Here is a 23,734-nt window from a genome sequence, read left to right as displayed (position 1 = left end):
GGGTTTCTTTCAATCATGAAATAGGCACTCTTAACAGAAAAAGCCTCCATGTGAAGTGTTCTTCCCCACTAAAATGTCATTCCCAGCACTTTGTAATGGTGGGAAGCTTAGTAATTTATCTTTAAGTTACGTCACCATTAACAACTAAAGCTAGTCGGTTGAGATCCTAGGAACCATTAGTAACCCAATCTATTACCAAGTGTCATTAAAGAAATTGACCACTTCACCATTTCTCACGTGCCATCTACTACCTTGGTCAACTAGATCTTTCTATTGGCTAGATGAATTTCCACAATATCGAATCCCCTTGCTAGTCATTTAGGAGATTATCATCGTTCCTTCTCATATATTTATGATGCAGGACCTGGGCCCACAGAGCATTAGTACCTACTACTAGCTTCCAGGCTAATTTTGCTCTCAAAGGCCTTATTAACTGAAGAGACCTGTTTCAGTCCTAAGCCCCCATAAGCTTTAGGAAGGGTAATTCTTCCCTAACCAATGGGTGAAACCCCTGCTGCAACTGTGCGCTTCCCCAGATGAAATTTCTTTGTATCCTTTCAATCTCATTGCAAACACTCATCAGAAGCTTCGCTACCTGCATAGGATATAGCACCACTATGCTTAGCATAGACTTAGCTAGAGTAATTCTTCCGGCTCTTGAGAGACAATTTGCCTTCCACGCATCAAGTTTTGATTTAACCCTTTCCACTATATAGTGAAATTTATCTGTAGGTCTCTTATTTCTATATAAAGGAAACCCTAAGTACCTCCCAACGTCCTCCATAATTTTCATTCCTATGATGGCGCTAATTCTTCTTTGGAGAGCCAAAGGAACTTTAGGAGAAAAGAAAATGGAGGATTTCTCTACACTTACTTCCTCCCTTGAAGCCTCACAGAATTGATCAAGACACTTCACCATGCAACGAGCTTGTTTTTCTGAAGCTTTGCCAAAAAGTAATATGTCATCGGCAAAGAGTAGGTGTGAAATTGATGGCCTATCCTTTGTCACTCTAATTGGTTCCCAGTCTCTAGTATTAGCAGCGTCAATGATAAGATGGGATAATTTATCCATGCACAAGACAAACAAGTAGGGAGAAATTGGATCCCCTTGTCGAAGACCCTTTTTGGAGCAAAGTAATCTGTGGGTTGCCTGTTCCGAAGAACATTATAGGTAGGAGTAGAAACACAATGCATAACAAGGTTGATGAAATTAGTATCCATTCCTACCTCTATCAACACTTTTTGCAGAAAACTCCACTTGATTTTGTCATAAGCTTTATGGAGATCAATTTTTAGAGTCATGAATCCTTTTCTACCCCTTGCTTTCCTTATGGTGTGCATAATCTCTTGCCCAATGATGATGTTGTCTTAAATGTTACGCCTAGGAATGAAGCTAGCTTGAAACGGAAAAATGATGTCATTCATAAAAACTCTTCATCCTTTGAGCAATAATTTTAGAAACACATTTGTAATGAACAGAATAGAGGGAGATTGGCCTAAAATGTTCCACCCACTGAGGATCATTCCTCTTGGAATAAGGGCAACTAGAGTTCTATTTGCCTCTTTAATTGATATAGTACCCTCAAACACAAACCTCACAAAACAACATAAACTGAGACTCACTGTCTTCCAATTCGTTTGAAAGAATATAGGAGCAAATCCATCATACCCAGGCGATTTATATGGCCCCATAACAAAAACAGCTTCATGAATCTCCAAGTCTGTAGGAATAGATCCTAGCTGTGAGAGATAAATTTGATCAATGGAAGGAAAGGAAGAAATAGTTTGAAGCTTTGTTTTTGGGGATGAATTGGAGAAAAATAGTTCCTTGAAATAATCAGTCACTGAATTTTTTAACCCAGACTCCTCATCAATCCGATCACCATTAGCATTTTGCAGAGTGGTGATAAGATTCTGGCATCTTCTCATAGAAGCTTTAGATGGTAATATCTGGTATTTCTATCACCCTTGGAAATCCACTTAGCCCTTGATTTTTGAAACCATTTAACCTCCTCAAGCTTAAGTGCTTCGTCAAGTTCCTTTTGAAGTTCTAGCTCTAATTGATGCAGGAAAGGAGAGACGAGATAAGAGCCAGACTTTTGGATTCCATTGAGCCTTGCTAGAATTCTATTCTTCCTTTTTTCTACCAAGCCAAATACGTCTCTATTCCAAGAAGGAATAGCTGCTTTCAAGCTCTCAAGATTCCTTCCCAAACTTATCCGACCAATTATCTTTTAGAAAGGAAAGAAACCTCTCATGATATAGCCATATTGCCTCAAATTTGAAAGGTCTACTGGAACTTCTATGTGAAACATCATTCCAGTGACAGACCAGAATGGGAATATGATCAGAGAAGGAAGTTCTTGGAAGTACCTTAACAATACATCTCGGAAATAAGTGGAGTAGATGGGAGTTAGCCATAGCCCAATCCAACCTGTCATATAATCTGGAAAATCCAACCAAACGGGGCCTTTTCCAAGTAAATTTAGGGCCAGAGAAACCCAAATCTGTTAATGTGCAATCTTGAATTCTATCCAAAACCACTTCATTGGGACCTCATTACTATGTACTCCCCCCACTCTTTTAGAGAAAGAGAAAATATCATTGAAGTCTCCACAAACTATCCAAGGTTTCGAAATCCCACCTAAAATAACCTTCAACTTCCTCCATAGCTCTTGATGAAGATTAGAGTGAGGAACCACATAAACAGCAGTCAGATGAAATGATGCAACATTGACCCTTGAACAATCAAGATGGAAAAATTGTCTATCTTCTTCTAAGACTATAACTTTAATTTGATCATTTCTCTAGGCCAGAATGATGCCTCCTAATCTTCCAACGCTAGGCACCATTTTAATGTTGTCAAAACTGAAAGAATGAAGAGCCTGAAACTTTGTGATGTCATTACATTTGGTTTCTGCCAAAACTAACAAGTTGGGCTTCGCCCATTTAGTAGAGCTTTCATGTGATAAAAGAGGCCTCTTCCACAGCTGCCTCTTGTATTCCAATGCATAATTTTATCCATAAAACTTTGCAAGAAAGATAAGTGGCCCATTAATTTTCTCGAGACATTTGAGTCTCTGGAATCACTTTGTCATTACTTTGGGCTTGAGTTGGAGCGGGGGTCAGGATTGGGCTTAACAACCACATGGGCCCATTTTGTCAACCCCTCCTCCTCCATCCATAGTATCTTCAGGATCGACATGGTAATTACGATAAGAGACATCCTCTGACACACCATGCTTTTGTGTCGCCACTCCTTCCTCTCGTATAGTATCTTCACCACACATCATCTCTTCGTTATTGCTCATATCATTTCCTTCCCCCATAGTAATCAATAGCATATCTCCTCCTTGTCTCTTCTCATTTTGTAACGACTCTCTTGCCCTTTTCTCCTTTCAATACTCCTTTTTTTGAAGCGCAATCGCATTGTGCGCGCACTCCTCCTGCACCTGTTGTATTCCCTGCTCTCTCTCTACTGCCACCTGTCCCTTACTCGACTGCACCAGCCCATTATCCTTCTTTTTTGCTTTCTGTGACTTGCTTCTCCCTTTCCTAAGATGATTAGGAATGGGTACTGTCATTTCCTATCTAGCTGGCTCTTCATTAATCTTATTTTCCTCCTCATTAACCACATCATTAAGTCCTTCCACATCAATGAGAACATTAAATCTAGAACCCTTCCTCACCGGCCATGAAGTCTCCCCTTGTTTCTCCTTTGTTTTCCGTTGACGGCGCACTTTTTGCACCACCCTCCATTGCTCATTCACTTCACCCATAATAGAGTCTGGCAGCCCCTATTCTGCCCCATTCACTTCGCCTTCAATTGGCCGATTTACTGTTTCATGAACCCTAGCTTTCTGGGGACAAGTTTCCTGCCTATGCCCATAGACTCCACAATTAGTGCATAACATATGCAATCCCTCGTATTCCAAGTAATAATCCTCACCATCCAGTTTGAAGCCTGACATAAGTTGTTTCCTGAGCTCTATCAAGACACATATCCGAGCAAAATGACCCCTCAGTTGATGTGAAGTATTCATATCAACTTTGATAGTCTTCTCTATACGATTTCCTATCACCGTAAGCGCCTCCTCGTCATAATATTCCAGAGTAACTCTTGGCACTCTAACCCAGACTGCTACTTTATCAATGTTCACTCTGTTTGGTTGAAATTTTGGAATCTAAGGTTGGACTGTTAAATAATGATCATAGATCATCCAAGGGCCACCAGTGAGAGCATAAAAATAATCTTCTTTATTAGAAAGCTTGACTACAAAGTACCCCATAGCCAATATTAATCAAGTTGGTAATGCCGCGTCTAGCCCACTTACTCTGAAGTCTTGCTTCCAACGCTTTGTAACCAATAGACTGGTCGAGAGGTTTCACAATAACTACCTTATTCCAAGCTTGGTAGAGCTTCTTTTTCATTTTGTTGGACAACATAAATGTAGGAAACTTCCTCCTAGGATCCTCAGAAATAGAGAAGTCTGGTTCCACTGTGTCCTGGTTCTGCATTTCCTAGGAACTAATAGACTTGGAATCCTCCTGATTGTCATCTTCTACATTTTCAATATCATAATCTGATAGGTCCTCCTGACTCGAGACACCCTTCAACTTATTAGCAAAGGAAGTTCCTTGTTTTACATTACTTGCCGCAGCAGGTTTAGACCCTAACTTTAGCCAATAGCCTTCTAGCAAGTTCTCCGTAGCACTGCTAGTCTCACCCTTTTTAATCTTTTTGGAGCTTCTCGCTAATAAATCTTCTTACTTTGCTTGAGGAGCCAGCTCGAGAAGTTGTCTTACTAGAGAGCACGAGAGCCATTGCGCTTCCTAACTCAATGGCATCCAAGTTAAACACTTTTTAAACTGCATGCCTTGTCTCTAATAAATCTTGAGATCCAACTCAACTAAACTTATTTGTCAGCAAAAAAGAAAAAAGAAAAAAAAAGAAACTAGCCATGCAGAAGACTTGGTACATTGGATGGAGGCTCAACTGAAAGAAAGAAGTTGCAAAGAAACGGTGAGCATGTTAAATGACATAGTTAATGCATTAGGACTTTTCAAGAGTAATGGATTTTGAAACATGCATGGATACCACGTTAATTAAAAGGAAAAGAGTGGCAATGTTTTCAACAAGTTACCAACGCATTAAGTAAGAATCTAGATTGGGCAATATTTTTGATTGCTTTATAACTTTTATATTACCAACGTGTGTTAACTTTCTTTCTTTAAAACTAACAAAAATAAACTAATTTTCACAAAAACAAAACTCATCTCTAAGAATTTTTTCTTTTTTTTACAAGAGACCCTACGACTTAAAAGATTTTTTGACCAACAAGGTTTAGTAGAATGGATTAATATTTTATAATGTGGTGAATCAATGTTTAAAATCATGTTAGAAGAAATACCTATATTTAACGTTGAACAGTACATTAAATAATATTATCATCTTGAAATAAAGTAGAGACTACATAATCCTAACAGTTTTTGCTTCCAAACGAAAATTTAACTACAATGACCTAAATAAGAAAAAATTGAAATATAAAAATTCAATCCCAATGATTTTTTTTTTTGCCATCCAATCCCAATATTTTATTAAACTAAGAAAAAAATTAAATTGAAATTATGGTGATGATGTATGTAATTATAACTGACTTTTTTTTTTCCGCCAATGTAATTATAACTAACATAGACCATAAAGCTCCCAGCGTATTTTAAATCAAATACATGTATTTACTTTTAAACGGATCGACATATATGCAGAAAAAATTTTCTTATGCATTGACCCAAAAAAAAATGCAGCAAGCTCAGATTACTAAATTACTTACTTGTTAAACCAATTTAAATTTACCCGATAAAAATAATTCATTATATATTCACGACATCTGAGAACTAATTTGACCAACTCCAACGTTAAACCAAGCTAATAATGCACAGAGATTTTATTTTGTCAATAAGCACCCCATTATGATTTTGAATTTTGTGGCACTGTACTGTAAATGGAACTTACTTTAATTTAACTTAATATGTAACTCAAATAATAGAGATGACCGTTGCTTTCAAATTTGAACCGGGGCGCTATACTGAACCGCTTTTATTTATTATTTATTTTTAAAATATTCCGGCTCCACTTTCAGTCTCATATCAGAGGCGCATCCAAATTCAAATTTCACGCTCTCCATTCCTCACGGCTGCTCCTTAGCTTCTTTCTCTTGCTCTCTCTTTGTCTGCGTGAACTGTGAAGAACCCTAGAATCCCTCCAAATCAGGCACGATTCGAAGAGATTCTGCGGAAATCGCCATTTTGCGAAGCCAGATATGGCTTCTAGGAACCAGAACAGGCCGCCGCAGAGCCCCTTAAATGTGAGCCTTTCCTTATCATTTATGAATTAATGGGTTTGCTGGGGCGTGAAAGATTTTGTGGGAAGAAACATGTGAAATGAAAAAACTTTTTGTCTCGTTTTTCTTGCAATAAAGTTTGGTTATGCTGTCTGATTTTTAAATTGACGGAGGGGTTACGATAAATAGATTGTGCGTTTTCTTCCATCTTAGTTTTACATAAAAATGGAGTATTTCCTTTGAAAATCGAAATTATGCTACCGGATGATTCCCCCTCTGTATGTGTTTCGACTGCAGCAAATATCTTCCAAATCTTGTTTGTTTCTAATGTTACTAGAGAACTTTTTGCACTTTATGTTTTCTGCATTAGAATTAGAATTAGAACAAGAGTAGGAAATGGGGCATAAGTATTTCTTTTATTTATTTTGCGTTGGATTAGAAAAAGGCAGCTGCTGAAGAAAACCCCCTTGACAAACGTCGGAGGATTGGAGCAGAAAGGATGGAAAGACTGGGAACCACCGGCAGGGGAAGGAGGCCATTTACCTCAGTGAACAAAGGGCCTGAAACTAATACAGCAAATGATGTTGGCGGTGCCGATGGTTCAGAGTGTAGCACTGTCGAGTACACCAAAGAAAACGTGGAGGCCTTATTGAACGAGAAGCCGATAAAGGGAAACCCATATGATAATAAGGTTTCTTTATCTCATGGAATCTTTATCCAGATCGTTCCCCATCTAATCGATGATTTCAATTTTGTTAGCGTTTGGGTCTTCCTTTGTGTTTATTTCATAGTTTTCCCACTTATTTTGCAGAAAAAAATGGAGCATATGGCAGATCTTATTAAGAGGTTTAAGCAGTGTGCAAAGTACTTACAAAAAGAAAAGGAAGATCTTCAGTCTGCAATTGAATCTGCTGAGAAGAAGTGCACTGATACTGGTAAGTTTCTCTCCAACTCGTAATTTAACTGTGTTGGCTAGAATTGAGGTTGTTTCTAGTGTTGAAACCTTTGCTCATATGCTTGCTTACTTTGCTACGATGGAAGGATTCATTTTTCATTTTCTTTTGGATATCAAGCTTTGTGACAAGTAAACTGCCCAGTATATATATATTGTTGCTGCAATTTTTGTCACACATTCTTTTCAATAACCTGAAGTGAAGAGTATTAGAAAAATACGCACTTTTGCCTTGTTTGTTGGGAATTGAGTTGTATGTCGACATTGTTTAAGTCCTGAAAATTTATTTGCTACCTAGACAATGCACTATGTTTTCACAAAAGAAAATTTTCAAAGAATTTCCTGCTTAAGTTTTTTATTGCAACTCATAATTTAACATTTCTCTTGATGGAACACTGAAGTAATTATCATACATCCATACTTTCTCAGAGACTCAAATGAAAAATAAGATTGAGGAGTTGAATGAGACAATATCAGATTTGCGACAGACAAATTCTTCTTTGGAAGAGAAAATTGCAAAGGAAGAGTCGTGTAAGATGGTAAGATTGCTAGCCATACAACACCGTGACTGAATGATCCTTAAAGTTTCCTTTTTCCTGATGATCCGTTGTTGTATGATGATCAGGAAGCAATTGAATGTCATAGAAGAGAAAAGGAAGCCAGAAGTGCGGCTGAAAAGGTGCAAGATTCCCTTTCAACTGAGCTTGAGAAAGTTCGGCAAGAGAAATTAGTTCTTGAGCGGAAGGTACTGCAAAATCATAAATAATTATCTCAGCAAGAAACATTTACCTGTTGAACATTAGATGTTACCATGATTTTATACCCAAAAAATATTCCTGCCCTGGTATATTCTATCATCGACTCTAGCATGATCACGTTACAGCTATATTGCTTCCTTGTTTCTGTTTTCTGAAATTGCTGAGTTTTGCAGGCAAATTCAAACGAGGACTTGTACAAGCGTTCTCAAGAGTATAATATGAGTCTACAACATTATAACAGTCGCCTCCAGTCAGATCTTGAATCAACCAATGAATCACATAAAAGACTGGAAATGGAGAAAGCGACCATTGTTGAAAACCTAAGCAATGTAAGAGGTCACAACAAGGCATTGCAGGATCAGTTGGCATCTGTTAAAGTAAGTCTTTTTACTAGATATGTTTTCTCTTAGGATGCTGAGTGTTTTCTTTGTAATGCTTTGTCAACTAAGAGTTTTAATTTCACAGATTTTTCCCATTTTATGTGGAAAATAAGGTAACAGTGATATGCGCTGTGGAGACATTGGAATTTTTAGTCTTGGGTGTGATAGAGTGCAGTACCACTAGAGCTTTGCATTGTTAGCTAGCCTTGCAGTCCTTTTGTTGATTATTGGCAACATCCTTTGTGCAAGGCACTTGATTTCCACCTTATTTATTAACAAGTTTACATGCTATTATAGGCGGTTCAGGAGAGTGGAGCTTTGGGGACATAAGCTAGATGCTATTATGCTATTATTATAAATTCCTTATCTTACTCCTCACTGTAAATGTCTTAATATTCTCTTCTGTTGTTTTTCTCCTTTCTCTATCTTTGTTTCTTAGGCTTCAATGGAAGAGGCTACAAAGCAAAAAGATGTGCTAGTACAGGAGCTGAATTGTCTTCGTGAAGAATTGAAACAAATTAGAGATGATCGTGACCGGCAATTGGGACAAGTAAAGGCTTTAACTGATGAAGTAGCATACTACAAAGAATTTACAGGGAATTCATGCGCACAATTGGATAACCTGACAATTAAAATAAATGCTCTCGAGGTTTGTTTGCTTTGCCTCTACGCTTAAATGCTTTTGACATTATGACCTTTTGCTCTGTATATTTAATGTGCAGTCCCATCCTCGTTAGATTTCAAGATTGTGGGATTTCTTTTACAGGAGACATGTTCTTCTCAAAGAGAGCAAATAAATATACTGCAACAACAGCTTGCTGCTAAAATGGAGAAATTAAAGGCAAGGAAATTAGTTTTTTTTTTTTTTTTTCCCCTGAAACAGTTGCTTGACATTGTTATGTCTGATGTCTCCCCAAGTAATGAATGGTTTTAGGCTATTTATGCATGTAGTGCTCATTGTATTTATTACTCTTCTGTCAGATGGCCGACTTATCTGTTTCAGAAACAAGAACAAGTTTTGAGGAGCAGAAAAGACTTATACATGAACTACAAGATCGTCTAGCTGATAAAGAATTCCAAGTGATTGAGGGAGAGAAATTAAGGAAAAAATTACACAACACTATCCTTGTAATACTCTTTTTCTCTGATATATAGGAAAAAGTTTCTTTTCTTCTTATTAGTAAATAATAATTTAGTTGCACCCAATATTAGGAGCTTAAAGGGAACATTCGCGTGTTTTGCCGAGTGCGACCTTTGCTACCAGATGATGGTGTTGGGACAGACATGGTTGTTTCTTATCCTACATCAACAGAAGCTCTTGGCCGAGGAATTGAATTGGTACAAAGCGGTATAAGTGCTTACTTTTTAACTCCTTATATGATACTGTTAGTCTTTTGAGTTTTATGTAGTGCATAAGCTTTCTTGAACTATAACGTTAGAATTTAAAAAAAAAAAGAAAAAGAAAATTCATTCTTTGATGATCAACAGGGCAAAAATATCCTTTTACATTTGATAAGGTCTTCAATCACGAGGCTTCTCAGCAGGATGTTTTCATCGAAATATCGCAATTGGTACAAAGTGCGCTTGATGGCTACAAGGTGATTTTAACTTCTTTTGCTATGGGATTGTATAAATTAGAAAGTTTATAACAATTTGGAAATACTCAATTGTAAGATTGATGAATCAAGGTTTCTTTCCATTGGCTCTAAATACAAATGGATCTATAAAGTTTCATTTAATTTATGAATTTGTATTTTAATGGGAAAGTGATTTTAAATTTAGCGCTTTAGAATAGTATGTTTATTTATTTGGCTGCCCGTCTTTCAGCTGACTACTTCGTCTTTCAGCTGACTACTTCATCTTACTTTTGCGTACTATTTGGCCTCATTAGTTCAGAATTAAAAGCTGTAGTTCTAACATCAATTTTCTAAGTTAAATTTTATGACTTAAGACGGACTTTTGCTTGATGTTCAGCTCACTCGGATTTTTCAGAGGCATTATAGCTATAGTTGAGTACTTTTGAAAGATATCTATTCTTGATGTTTATGTGGCCTTGAGCAATGCATTCAAGTTGGATCTGTGGATCTATATACATAATTAGAAATTATTGATTCCTTTAGTATGCTTTTCATTATCTTCTTTCTCTTGCATTCGATGTGTTTCTGTGAACTAGACTAGATGTGATTTGACATAGAGACTTGGGCTTGTTATGTTAGGTATGCATATTTGCATATGGTCAGACAGGTTCTGGCAAGACCTATACAATGATGGGCAGGCCTGATACCCCAGATTTGAAAGGATTGATACCACGTTCTCTAGAACAGATTTTCCAGACTAGTCAAGCCCTCAAAGATCAGGGGTGGAGCTACAAAATGCAGGTCAGCATATTTTAATTTTGATTATCATGTGGCTACATCTACAAACTGAAATTGAGACGTGATTTTGTTAAATATTTAGGCTTCAATACTGGAAATATATAATGAGACTATTCGGGATTTGTTGGCATCAAATCGGTCCAGTGGCATTGATCAGACACGAACTGAGAATGGTGTTCCTGGGAAGCAACAATACACTATTAAACATGATGCCAACGGAAACACGCATGTTTCTGACCTCACTATTGTGGACGTTCGTAGTGTAAATGAGATTTCATCTCTTCTTCAACAGGCTGCGCAGTGCAGGTATAATTTGGCGTTAATATACTTTTTAATCCTTTAAGTTTGTTCTTACTTTGGTTTTGATCCCTTAGGTTTCAAATTATAAGTTTTGGTCTTTTAAATTTCTTTTTATTTAAAATATTGGTCCCTAATCCCTATAATACAGTAAAAACCTAGACTATTTTGCCTTTTTAGAAACCAAAACCTATGGTGTGAAACTTGAGGGACCAAAATCAAAATGAGAGCAAACTTGAGGGACTAAAGATTATATTAAACCATTTGGCTTATATTGCAGAATACTAGAATTTCCAGGTCCTCCTATTCCTTTTTATCTTTTTTTGCATGTTGAAGTTAAGGTTGTATATAAACTTTATGGATCAATGAACTATTGAAATGCACGTTCTTTTTCCATTTGGACTTCAGATGAAGGTTTTATTTTATATATATATATACTCCTCCGGTCCTTAATATAAGACCCATTTAACTAATTTGATTAGATTAAAAAAGTTAGGTAAGTTAGTTAATTATAAAAAATGTGACATGTTTTTCTTAAAATACCATAATTATCTTTCTTAATACCTCATCTTCCTCTTCTACTTAATTATGGTTGAGGGAGTATCTATAGGGGTAATTTAGAGAAAATTGATAAATATGAGAAATGGGTCTTATATTTAGGGCCAAAACCAACTCAACAATTGGGTCCTATATTAAGGATCGGAGGAGTATATATTTTTTGAATTATTGAGCTAATATTGAACAATCAAGGTTTTTTTTTTACTTGGAAGTTTCTTTTTCAGTAACATAGTTTTTATTGATTAAGATAGACTTTATCCCTTAATATTTAACTATTGTTCTCTGCATTAATGGCATGAGATTCGCCTGTGCTGTTTTAGGTCGGTAGGAAGAACCCAAATGAATGAACAGTCATCAAGAAGCCATTTTGTCTTTACTCTGCGGATATGTGGATTTAATGAGGTATGCACGAACTTTCATAATGTATTGCATTTCGATTTAAATGCTATTGCTCTCTCTCTCTCTCTCTCTGTGTGTGTGTCTAACTGGATGCTTTGATGTCCTCCCTTTGTAGAATACTGAACAACAAGTGCAAGGTGTCTTAAATTTGATTGATTTGGCTGGAAGTGAAAGACTGTCCAGGAGTGGGGCCACTGGGGACCGACTTAAGGAAACCCAGGTTTGTTTTGCTTGCATACCCTGAACTTGAGCTGGCTTATGCTGAATAACACTATCTTCTTAAATGAGTTTGCCATTTTGTTCAGGCTATCAACAAAAGTTTATCATCTTTGAGCGATGTCATATTTGCTTTGGCCAAGAAAGAAGAGCATGTTCCTTTCAGGAATTCAAAATTGACATACCTTCTCCAGGTACGTTAAAATATGAAATTCCAATTTATCTTCTTGCATTGCATTAATTATAATTACACCGTTTTATTCGATGTTTGATATTTAATTAGTTTTCCAATGGGTTGTTTGATCTCTTGTTGATTAATCTAGTTTAATCAAGACATTCACATATTGATTTAGTAGTGACTTGTGTTTGAATGGTTGATTTTGTTGGTTTAAACAGAATTAATAAGGTTACTCAACGCCTAAATGAGACAGGCAATTAACTACCACCAGCATATGTATATTGCTAAGCTTAAATTTATATTTTCTTTTGGAAAAAAGCATAGCAGGGAGGACAGGAAGGATTTTGTTTTTAATCTAATGATAAATTTGAAGTAAACATTGAGGCAACCAAAAAAATAAAAAGGAAGAAGGGGAAAAAAAAAAGAAAAGGAAACATAAGTATTCATGATTTAAATAGTGCGCTTCCTACAATATTTATAGACAAACTGATGATGATATTCATGATCTAAATTTATGTTTGAATGAACTTTGATAAAATAATTAGTTTCACAATAACTTTTTTGAATGATATATTAAAAAGTTAGTTTTAGAAGGTTCAAATATGAGGAAAAACCAAAAGCTAAAAGTTAGAAAAAATTGCTTCAACTTTAAGGTGACTTTTGAGCAAAAAATCAGTTGTTCTTGAAGCCATGCCAAATATTATTTTTACATGTAACCGGTTTTTTTTGGGTCCTAATTGACTTTGGAGGCTACCTAATGCGATCCCAAACACGAAATTGTCTTGAGGGTTTTTAATGGAAATTACTGTTTATCCCCTGAGCCCTATGTTTGCATTTCTTTGTTCCTTCCTGTGATGATGCTCTCATACATTATATTGAACTCTGTTCTGTTATATGAATTGTGCAGCCATGTCTTGGGGGAGATTCAAAAACATTGATGTTTGTAAATGTCTCACCTGATGCTTCTTCTTCTGGAGAGTCCCTTTGCTCTCTTCGCTTTGCTGCCAGAGTCAATGCCTGTGAAATTGGTATTCCAAGGCGTCAAACATCAGCCAAGTCTTTTGATTCTCGGCTAAGCTATGGGTGAAGATTGATGATCGAAGAAGAGAGCAACGTTGTGATGGGTCCCACCAACATAGCAGACCCAAAAAAAAAAAAAAAGTTCTTTGGGGGAAATTTGACTTGTTATACTTAATTTGATAGGGAGATTTGTACACTTTACTATTGTAGAGGGCAAAAACCAAAAAAAAAAAAAAGGGAGAAAGAAGAGCAATATATTTGTTCCTTGTGTTGTGAATGAAGGTCATAAAATTCTAGGGTAGGAAATCTCTAGCAGTGTGTATTTGATTTGTGGAGGCTTGGCTTTAGCCTCCGGTTGTGATCTGTACTACTATCATTTAGCATTGACATAATTAATGAGGTTATTTGGGCTGTGTTAAATAATTAAAGTATGAATTTAATTTAAGCCACATACACCTCCTTTTGGCTGAGTAAACTGTTGGTGGGTGCTTAGATAACTTAGAATTTTTTTTTTGATGGCATAAGCTAAAGTGACCACTTTTTTTAAATTGTAACTTTCGAACGTCGAAATGAAATATCGAAAGAAATAAAAGCTATATACAGCCTAATGAAATGTGTAAATAAAAATAAAGAAGAGAAAATTAATAAAAAAAAATCCCTGTTTGAAATTTTAATTAAGTAGAAGGACCTAAAATTGTACAAGTATATGTATGATTCGTAAATATAATATATCATCCGCTGTGTTTATGGTCAATTAAAATTTTAAATAGGGATTTTTTACTAATTTTTCTAATAAAGAATTGCATGGAACTCGAAATAATTTGCCCCTTTTGAGCTGTTGATAATATAATTTTATAACAAATTTTGTATTTTACATTGATTTAAGGGAAAATTTCACTGTAGGACCGCAGAAGACAATTAATCTTAAAGAGCCCCCAAAACTTTCTGAAACCTCACTGCAAGACCAAGGGACCAATCTGATATTAATTCCACAAACGAAATGACGCCACTGCCCCTAGTAGAAACTTATTTCCTTGAGGGAACAAGTGCGGGAGAGCGCATTTACAAGACGAACTAGCCAATTTACAGAATAAATACATATATTCACACGTGGAATCAGTCCATTCACATGTGGACTGGTTCACCTGATGCATGAGTCCGTGAGGGAACAAGTGCGGGAGAGCGCATTTGCAAAGTGAACTAGCCAATTTGCAGAATATATATATTCACACGTGGAATCAGTCGTTCACATGTGGACTGGTTTACCTGAAGCATATGTCCGTGAGGGAAAAAGTGCGGGAGATCGCATTTGTAAGGGGAACTAGCCAATTTGCAGAAGAAATACATATATTCACACATGGAATCAGTCCGTTCACATGTGGACTGGTTTACCTGATGCATGCGTCCGTGAGGGAACAAGTGCGGGAGAGCGTATTTGCAAGGGGAACTAGCCAATTTGTAGAATAAATACATATATTCACACGTGGAATCAGTCCGTTCACATGTGGACTGATTCACCTGAAGCATGTGTCCGTGAGGGAACAAGTGCGGGAGATCGCATTTGCAAGGGGAACTAGCCAATTTGCAGAAGAAATACATATATTCACACATGGAATCAGTCCGTTCACATGTGGACTGGTTCACCTGATGCATGCGTCCGTGAGGGAACAAGTGCGGGAGAGCGTATTTGCAAGGGGAACTAGCCAATTTGTAGAATAAATACATATATTCACACGTGGAATCAGTCCGTTCACATGTGGACTGATTCACCTGAAGCATGTGTCCGTGAGGGAACAAGTGCGGGAGATCGCATTTGCAAGGGGAACTAGCCAATTTGCAGAAGAAATACATATATTCACACATGGAATCAGTCCGTTCACATGTGGACTGGTTCACCTGATGCTAAGGGTAGTGGCGTCATTTCGTTTGTGGAATTAATATCAGATTGGCCCATTGGTCCTACAGTGAGGTTTCAGAAAGTTTTGGGGGCTTTTTGAGATTAATTGTCTTCTGCGGTCCTACAGTGAAATTTTCCCTTGATTTAAATTTAATATAACGATGCCTGCTTAAGCACTCAAATTTTTGATTAAAACGAATCCTCAGACTATTGACCGTGAAAGCCGATCTTACATGGGTCGTATGTATTTGAGTTGGCGCCAGGTAAATTTACCAACGGATAGTATTCTTATCCAACTTCCATTTTTATTATTAAGAATCTTTCTTGATGAATAAAATATCTGTTTTTATTGGTCTTATCCAACTTGGGCTTGAGAATCTTCCAGACTGAGCTGTGGGCGCCCATCAAACCACGAAATTATTGAGCATTTCTTTGTTATCTCTTGGATTCTTTCGGTGATTCGTCCATTCTGGAATTCATCATCATGTCATGTTTACTCTTTAGATAATTTGTCATTTTTAACCGTAGAAGATGCGGTAGTTTTTTAATTATGCTTTGAATATAGAATGAGCACGATATTCTTATCTTCTTCGTCAGGTCTCCTGCTGAGTTAGGGGTCGTCTTATCAGGGGAAGAAGATTAAATTATTAATCAATAATGGGTCCACGGCGTCTAAATCAGGTTTATTTAATCAAGCCAAATACTTTATTCGGGGAAACAACAACAAGCCTTGGAGATCGAGGGAAATCCTCAGGGAGGACTTGAAGTTGAAGCAGGAACAAGAAATGGAAGTACAAGAGCCACAGAAATCAAGGGTTGTGGTGATTGATTCTCCGCAATCTTGGGAGTTCTATGTCGCTCAGGCCACTAATCAGAATTGCCCTGTAAGTGAACCATTTCAGACTGTCAATTGGGCCTTTATAATGTTCTTGTTCTTTAAGCTGAGTTATTAAGTGTGCTCAGCATTCGATTCGAGTCAACACTATACATCTTTTCCTTTTCTCAATTTCAAAGTGAAGAATTCCTGTTCAGAAAACGTGTTTATCCGCTGAGATTAGCTAATTACTATATTCATTTATAAGCGATCAAAATTTTATTGGGTTACGGAATGGCTTTATAAACAGGAATTAAAATTTTATTTGGTTTTCAAATACTGTCTGAATTACTTCTTGACGCCTACACTTGTATGCGTGAATTTGGATCCTGGGTTTGTCATGCGTTTTAAAATTTTGCTTCTATAGTGCTCGGTTCTGCGGTTGATTTTCGTCTATAAATTGTGTATTTTAAATGTTTGTTCTTTTAGATGATTCACAACCCTGTTATAAAATGATTCTGGAGATGGTCTTATGGCTGTTTCATGCCTTTTCGTATCTTTTTTGAAACACGCGTTTCCGTTAACTTGGATGTCATGGTGCTTTTTAGTGGCACTCCTTGGTAGATGATTCATTTAATATTGTATTTCTTTGGTATCGATTGTAGGTTATTGTGCACTTCACTGCTTCATGGTGCATGCCGTCGGTGGCTATGAATCCTTTTTTTGAAGAAATGTCTTCAGGCTATCAAGATGCTCTTTTTCTGACTGTTGATGTTGATGAAGTCAAGGTAATCCATTCAGTTTTTAGTAATAACGCTTTTGAGCCATTTCTCGATGCTTCTGGATACAAATAGAGTATGTGGATGCATACCTGCTGATTACATGCCTGAAGCTAAACATATATCAGGATCCATGTTTATAATGCGCCGACTCTCTTTCTCTGTGTATGTATGATAGTGTTATGGATACTGTGTGTTATAGATGTTCTTTCTGCTAATCAGCATATTTTTCACTCTCACGTATGTTTAAATAATTGAATTAGTGGTGTGTGTCTGATGGAACCCAGGTTCAAGTATTAAAATTCACAATAACCTTGCCAGAGTGTGAGTCTAAGCAAGAAAAGCAACAATTCTTAAAATAAACACGCAGGACACGCTCCTCCTGGTATTTGAGAGAGCAGGCCTCTCTCAAATAACGCTCACTAATTTCCTAGCCTCCCTTAACCATCACTCCCCAAATATATACAACTAACTGCGATGTTGCTCTCTTGCACTCACACACATCATGCCTCAGCCTAATAGTTTGTTGCCGGCTCAGCCCTTTCAATGTGGGTCCAAAAGTCACCAAGAAAGAAATATAGATATTTTGTTGATCATCTTAAATGTTTCCTTCTCAAATTTGTTTACTGATTGAATTGTTGACCTAGCTTGGCATGTTATAACTCATGCTTGGGTAATGTTCTCATCTAAAGGTTTTGAGATCATTTTGTTTAACATAATCAAACATATTGAAATTCTTTTGGTCAGGATGTAGCCACTAAATTGGAGATAAAAGCCATGCCAACATTTGTGCTTTTGAAAGATGGGACTGTGGTGGATAAGATCATTGGTGCCAACCCAGAAGAGATCAAGAAAAGGATAGATGGGTTTGTCCAGTCCATTCGTGTTTCAGTTGCGTAGTTAGGTTTGTTACTTTTGTAATCTATAAGATATATGCTTGCTGTCCTTTTGGACTAGTCCTTACGGGAATTTCAGGTGGAAGGCTTTTGTGATGATACTGTTTGTGTTGAATGATGCAAGTTCAAATGTTATAGTCTCAGCTTAATATTTCACTTCTTTAGTTAGTGTCTCTTGTTTATCTGTCAGATCAAACTTTCATAGAATTTGTAAAACATACTGCAGCTAAACGTGATTGTTTAAAATTATAATGAAATCAATCAAAACACAGACTAAGACAAGCCTTTATTGAAGTGGTTCTTTTAATGGTATAAATGCCTCTATAATCAAGAATACAAGAGTTTGAGCTGCTCTTTATTCTCTAGATTAAAATGAAGTTTCAACTTTCAAGAATAAGATGTTGAGTTTGAGAGTTACACCCTTCTGTTTGAAGGAGAATGTAACTGTTTGTTTGGCATGCGGAATGAAAAAATAAAATAAAATAGAAAATAGAAAGAAAAAGGATTTAAATAATGAAAGCTCATATCCTTACTTAAGAAGTAAAAAAAAAGGGAAAAATGTTTATTCCAATGATATAACAGATTTGTATAGAGAGAATGAAAAGAATGTCATTTTCCAACCTGTAAACAACTGCGCCATTAAAAGATTATAATGAGGCCAAAATATAATTGTTGGTCCCTGAAAATTTTTTTCCATAGAATCCCTCAACTTTCCTAAATTAACATATTCTCCAACATCACGCTCTGTTATATTACATGGCATCTTAAATGTTATTTTTTGCTGACTCATCTCATTCGTCATGTTTTTCTCTCATATGCTCTCACCGCGGCTTTATCTCTGACTTTTATATGATGGGGAAGAAAACATTGTTGGAAGCAGGGGATAACAGAGTAGTTTTATCAATGGTGGCCACCAGGGTTGACATGCTGCTTTGTATGGCTGACTTTGAAGAAAACTATGATGCCACCTGTCAATTTACATGGTGCCACTGAGAGAACCAATTTGTTGTGGTCAGCACCATGAGCGGCACCTTGCCTGGTGGAATGTAGATATGTGTGTATATATATATTTTTAAAATATAAGCCTGAATGTTCTTTTTTTCCAAGAAACTTTCAGCTGAGAATATGTGTGACTCTAGGCTATTTCTGGGGTAATTTAAACTCAAAAACAAGGTAGAAGATTCCCTTGATGTGAAAAGCTTACAACTTTGCTTATGTGTACAGATTACAGACCGTAAGTTTAGAACTACAACGACCTGAAACATTTGGGAAGAGTCAACAAACCTGAAGGGAAGTTAGTTATCTAATGTTCCTTCTTTGATTTATTTATGTATTTTTGGATTGTCATTTCTTCGAGTCTGTTTTTATTTTTCATTTTATATGGATATCGTTATCCTCTTAAGTTCAACAGGAAACCACATTTTTTTTAGTTGTTTTATTTGCAGAATATTGTTTAATTGTTTTATATTGCTGTGGTTTGTGTAAAAGCTTGCTTATCAGTATCTTTACTTCATTAGAGAGAGAAAGACTATGAGGAAATTTTTAAAAGCTTTTGTGGTTAGGAAAAATAATTATTTAGTCCTTGTAGTTTTGACGTAGTTATAATTCAATTGCTTAAGTTTAACTTGTCCAACTCATTTTATTGAGTTTAAGCCATTTAATTCATTGGTCCCTACACTTTATTAAAATCATTTAATCCTTCATAGAATGAGGCTGAAGAACATATCTGATGATTTTTGAAAGGCAGAGAGATTTTATCAGGAAAGTTAAAACTGAAGGGATAAGAATATGGCAATGGTTATAATTTAGGGATGGAAAAGATAATAGACTTTATGATATGGTATTCGAGTTTTAAGATTTGATTGCTTTGGTTCCTATGTCTGTATGGGGTATCTATCATATTAAGTTTGCAGAGAACTGGTACATGTGGGCCTTGTTTTTTATTTATGATAAGGATATTCTTGGATCAGTTTTTCTGTCAACTCAGACTAGATTCTTTTGCAAGCTCCTTATCGACATTGGCAATCAAGTACATGTTTAACCATTATGCCAACTCCGTGAGACTTGCTTTTGCCTATGTAACACCAGAGATGAAGAAAGTATTTTAGATGATTTAATATAATCATCACAAGTTTTTACTAACTACTGAATTGAACTACTTTTGATATGGTATCAGGTTTGTATAACTAGATAATTTGGAGCTTTTTTTTTTTTTTTTTGGTCATTTAGTTCTTGACACCATCTGTCCTCTTCGGCTCCATTTATCAGGGGCGACAAATGCTGCTGCTTCAAAGTAAATATCAGGTATGACGTTGATGAGCACAAACCCTTGAACGAACATTTGCTGCTGTTATCTATAGATGCATATCAGGTATGCAATCCTAGGAATATGCTTTTTCTTAGGACCAGACCATAGTTCTTGTCTACTATTTTACATGAATCATAGCAACTAGCATACCATGGGAGCTGATTAAGAAGATTGTTTCTTTTTACAGGGGGGTTTGAACCCCATGTATTTTCCAGATTTATAATCCCTCCAAACGTCAATGACACCAAAGCTTGTCATTAGGACAATACCTAGAGCCATGGCTGCACTTAATGAGAAGACAATTAAAGATGCCCTTTTGTACTTTCTAACGGCTTTCTGCACTGCTAATACCCCCACAAGGGACGCCACAAAACTTACTGTGCTTAATATCAAGGCTGTCTTTATATCTTCCATGCCTATCAATGCATACTGTAATGCCGACATTGTTGATGAGAATAGAACCATGAAAGAACTTGTTGCTGCTGTTATCTATTGATATAAACAGAAGTGATTTTGTTAATTCAGATATAAACATATTTTAAAGTAAAATACTTTGGCTTCCTTGAATTTAACATTAGCTAGGTAGATTTATTTATTTATTTACTGTGCAAATATATTTTGAGTATGCTCAATTCATGGGACGTGAATGAACTCTGCGGATGGAGAACCTTTAAGATAAGATCCATACATGCCTTCATCATCGCTGAACATGCCTATTCTTTTTCATTTCTGTGTTTTCCCCCCAAAACTGGGAAAAAAGGCATCTTTAGAGGACTCATTCTTTGTGTTTTACTCAAACTTACTATATTAAGGAAATTAGTTAAGTTATTTGTTTGTAATAATTCAATGTTTTCTTTTTTAAAGCACATTTTGGAATTGCCTTTTGATAGAACCAATTAATATGTGCAATCACTATAGAAATTAATTGGAAAAAATGGATAAATATGAAAGATAAAATGAATTGAGATCTTATATTTAGGATCAAATTAAATATTTAATTAGTTCTTGTATTTAAAGACTAAATGTAGTATTTTAGTTAAATTAAATATGCTTGCTTTCCATTGAAATTAATCAGACTTTGTTTTCAAAAATTAATTTAAACTTTTTTGTTTTTAAATTTCCCCAAGCAATTCCAATTTCTTTTGTATTTTTAATCACCACATAAATCTCCTTTGAAATGGAGTAACTTACGCTGATTTTCTTTGTATTTTAAAATATATGTAAACCTACTCTGAAAATTGAATGAACGTGTTGTAATTTTAGCAAATCTCAACGGAGATCTGTGTAATTTTCTTTAGAGAGTTTGTGTTGATTTTGAAAATTAGAAGAGAGTTTTGTGCAGATTTGGTAATATTCCAGTAGAGGTCCATGTATATTTCTTGTTTCTAGCAAGTATGCACAAGTTTTGAGAGTAGGAGGAAACTTCATGTAATTTTAACAAAGTCTAAGAGAAATTTGTATAAACTAACCTCAGTGGCTACTCCACTCCAACATGAAGAAAGAAGCGGGCTTATTAGCATTCCACCTCCTATTCCAAAACAACCTCCAAGATCCCTGCTAGTGTGCCATCAATGGAAAGAGAAGCTTCTTTAATGGTGCATCTCTGCACTGTTCTTGACCCTGCATAACATTTCCATTGAAGTCAGCTCTGTTTTGATTGAATTAGAGGTTGTGAGAAACATTTAATTGCTAGGAAAAAAATGCTTTTCAATCGGTGCTGTTTAAAGGACCTGTTGTGATTGAGTTTGGTCTTGCAGGCTTCTTTCCCTAAACACAACACAAGCTGTCAAAATCACAGCAAGAGGTACTTGAACTGATGAGAGAATCCAGTATCCCACACCACAAGGCTTCATGCGAATGATACTCTGCACTCATTTGATCTTTGGCATTACTGACTGACCTTTCACTAACACATGTGTCTATGTGAATAATATTATGAAACAGAAGCAGTCTATAGGAATCATGATTAAATAGCAGAAGCGCAGGCGTTGCGCCTAGAATTATTCTTGAGCTCTGGGACTGTGAAAAACGTAATTTTTATGTCAAATATGTCGTGACACTTGAATATGCGCCTAAACACTAGAATTTTATTGTAGACGATAATTGTATTGTGTTGAGTGATATCTGTGTGTTAATATTCAGGTTATAATTCTGAATCTAATCCTAGTCTGCAAATCAAATCAAACACAGAAGATGAAGAGGAAAGATTCCTTACCTGTCCATTTTTGTTGTCTCGAAGAAAATAGAGAGAGAAGAAAGAAGCCAAATCAAAGCAAAAACCCCTAATTTCAGCCACGGAAGCTTCAATCTGCTATTTTCTTTATTACCCAGATGTGAGGTTCCTCAAAATTCCCTCTCCGTTTCCTTCAATTTCAGCATTCTCCTTATCTATCTTTTCTGATTCAGTCTTCCATAACGTCAACCCTCTTTTACATGTCTTTCTGATTGACCAGGCAAGAAAAATAGCAAACAAAGAGTGACTAACCACTTTGGGAACACAGTGTTGCAGATAACTCCAACACTCACTCCAAGAAGCAAGCATGGTTGTAAAGAAAGTGCAATGTCATAATCAATCAATGACTTGCCTCCGAACTCGGAACTTGTTTTGCAAAAATTGCACAGCACATTTGCGATTGATCCTCCTGCGACGATGAAGGATGAGAGTCTTGAAGCTGTTTTGGGGTCTTCTTTAGCCACAATAGTTAAAATGGGTATGAAAAGTGCACCACCACCTATTCCACCAGCACTGGAAATAGAGGAAGCTATGAAGCAGAAGATTGCTGCTAGCACGATTGGGAGAGATGTGAGTGAACCATCATGGGGTTTGGGGATTCATGTGTTTTTGTTTTCCCATTGCAGAACTTGGTGCCAAACATGGTGGATTCTGAAGATATCTGAAGTTGGTGGGGTCTGCTTTGCATGAGAAGGAGTAACACTAAAAGAATGTTGTGAAGACCAGAACCAAACAACATGCTAAGCCTCGAGTGATCATGGTTGAGTTAGAGAATTTCAAGTAACTGGAAAGATTACATGCTTTTAGTTTGCTAAGTGGCTTTGTGTGGTTTTTTATAAAGACAGTGATGGGAAATTACTAACTACTACTACTACTCTCTCCCTCCGATCCTTAATATAAGATCCATTTACTAATTTGATTAGATTAAGGAAGTTAGGTAAGTTAGTTAATAATATAAGAAAAGTGACACATTTTTCCTAAATATCATAATCATCTTTCTATTTGATTATAGTTAAGGAAATATCTATAGGGATAATTTAGAAAAAATTAATAAATATGAGAAGTTGGTCTTATCTTTAGGATCAAAACAACTCAAGAATTAGATTCTATATTAAAGACCGGGGGAATAATTTATTGTGGAGGAGAAAATCGATGTGCCGCTTGGAATCCCATGGTGGGTAGGAAGGGATTATAATGATGACAAACTTGTACAGTCCCGTTTGTTTAACTTTATTTCGTATGTTATTTTGATAGAAAGAATCACGGAGCCTGATGCTGAAAGCTGTATACAGGGGAGTTCATTGAGCTCAATAGCCAGATTCGACTTGGTATA

At 36.2% G+C, this 23,734-nt stretch overlaps 2 protein-coding genes and 1 pseudogene across 3 annotated transcripts; 2 read left to right on the top strand and 1 right to left on the bottom strand.

Moving 5' to 3' along the window:
- Positions 1–6,158: 6,158 nt before the first annotated feature.
- Positions 6,159–13,918, top strand: LOC114737586 (kinesin-like protein KIN-14C). 2 transcript variants are annotated; one of them, XM_028925534.1, is made up of 17 exons: positions 6,159–6,365; positions 6,781–7,032; positions 7,153–7,276; positions 7,723–7,832; positions 7,919–8,038; positions 8,225–8,428; positions 8,871–9,080; positions 9,198–9,272; positions 9,413–9,559; positions 9,644–9,779; positions 9,920–10,029; positions 10,648–10,809; positions 10,889–11,112; positions 11,982–12,063; positions 12,176–12,280; positions 12,380–12,470; positions 13,362–13,499. In XM_028925534.1, the coding sequence occupies exons 1-17, from the start codon at positions 6,321–6,323 to the stop codon at positions 13,412–13,414; spliced, it is 2,250 nt and encodes a 749-aa protein (XP_028781367.1). In that variant the 5' UTR covers positions 6,159–6,320; the 3' UTR covers positions 13,415–13,499. The 2 variants fall into 2 exon arrangements, with proteins under 2 accessions (XP_028781367.1, XP_028781366.1); XM_028925533.1 differs by having other exon boundaries at positions 6,321–6,365; positions 12,366–12,470; positions 13,362–13,918.
- A 2,093-nt stretch (positions 13,919–16,011) lies between these two features.
- Positions 16,012–18,142, top strand: LOC114737587 (thioredoxin-like protein CXXS1). Its single transcript, XM_028925535.1, has 3 exons — positions 16,012–16,255; positions 16,851–16,973; positions 17,712–18,142. The coding sequence occupies exons 1-3, from the start codon at positions 16,157–16,159 to the stop codon at positions 17,862–17,864; spliced, it is 375 nt and encodes a 124-aa protein (XP_028781368.1). The 5' UTR covers positions 16,012–16,156; the 3' UTR covers positions 17,865–18,142.
- Positions 18,143–19,046: 904 nt separating this feature from the next.
- LOC114737588 (sulfite exporter TauE/SafE family protein 5-like) lies at positions 19,047–23,000 on the bottom strand (annotated as a pseudogene).
- Between the last annotated feature and the right edge of the window lie 734 nt (positions 23,001–23,734).

The sequence above is a fragment of the Neltuma alba genome, unplaced genomic scaffold (assembly GCF_004799145.2).
Source record: "Neltuma alba isolate B1F8T4 unplaced genomic scaffold, ASM479914v2 tig00013467_pilon, whole genome shotgun sequence".
Taxonomy (NCBI): Eukaryota; Viridiplantae; Streptophyta; class Magnoliopsida; order Fabales; family Fabaceae; genus Neltuma; species Neltuma alba.
This window is presented reverse-complemented; position numbering and strand designations above follow the sequence as displayed.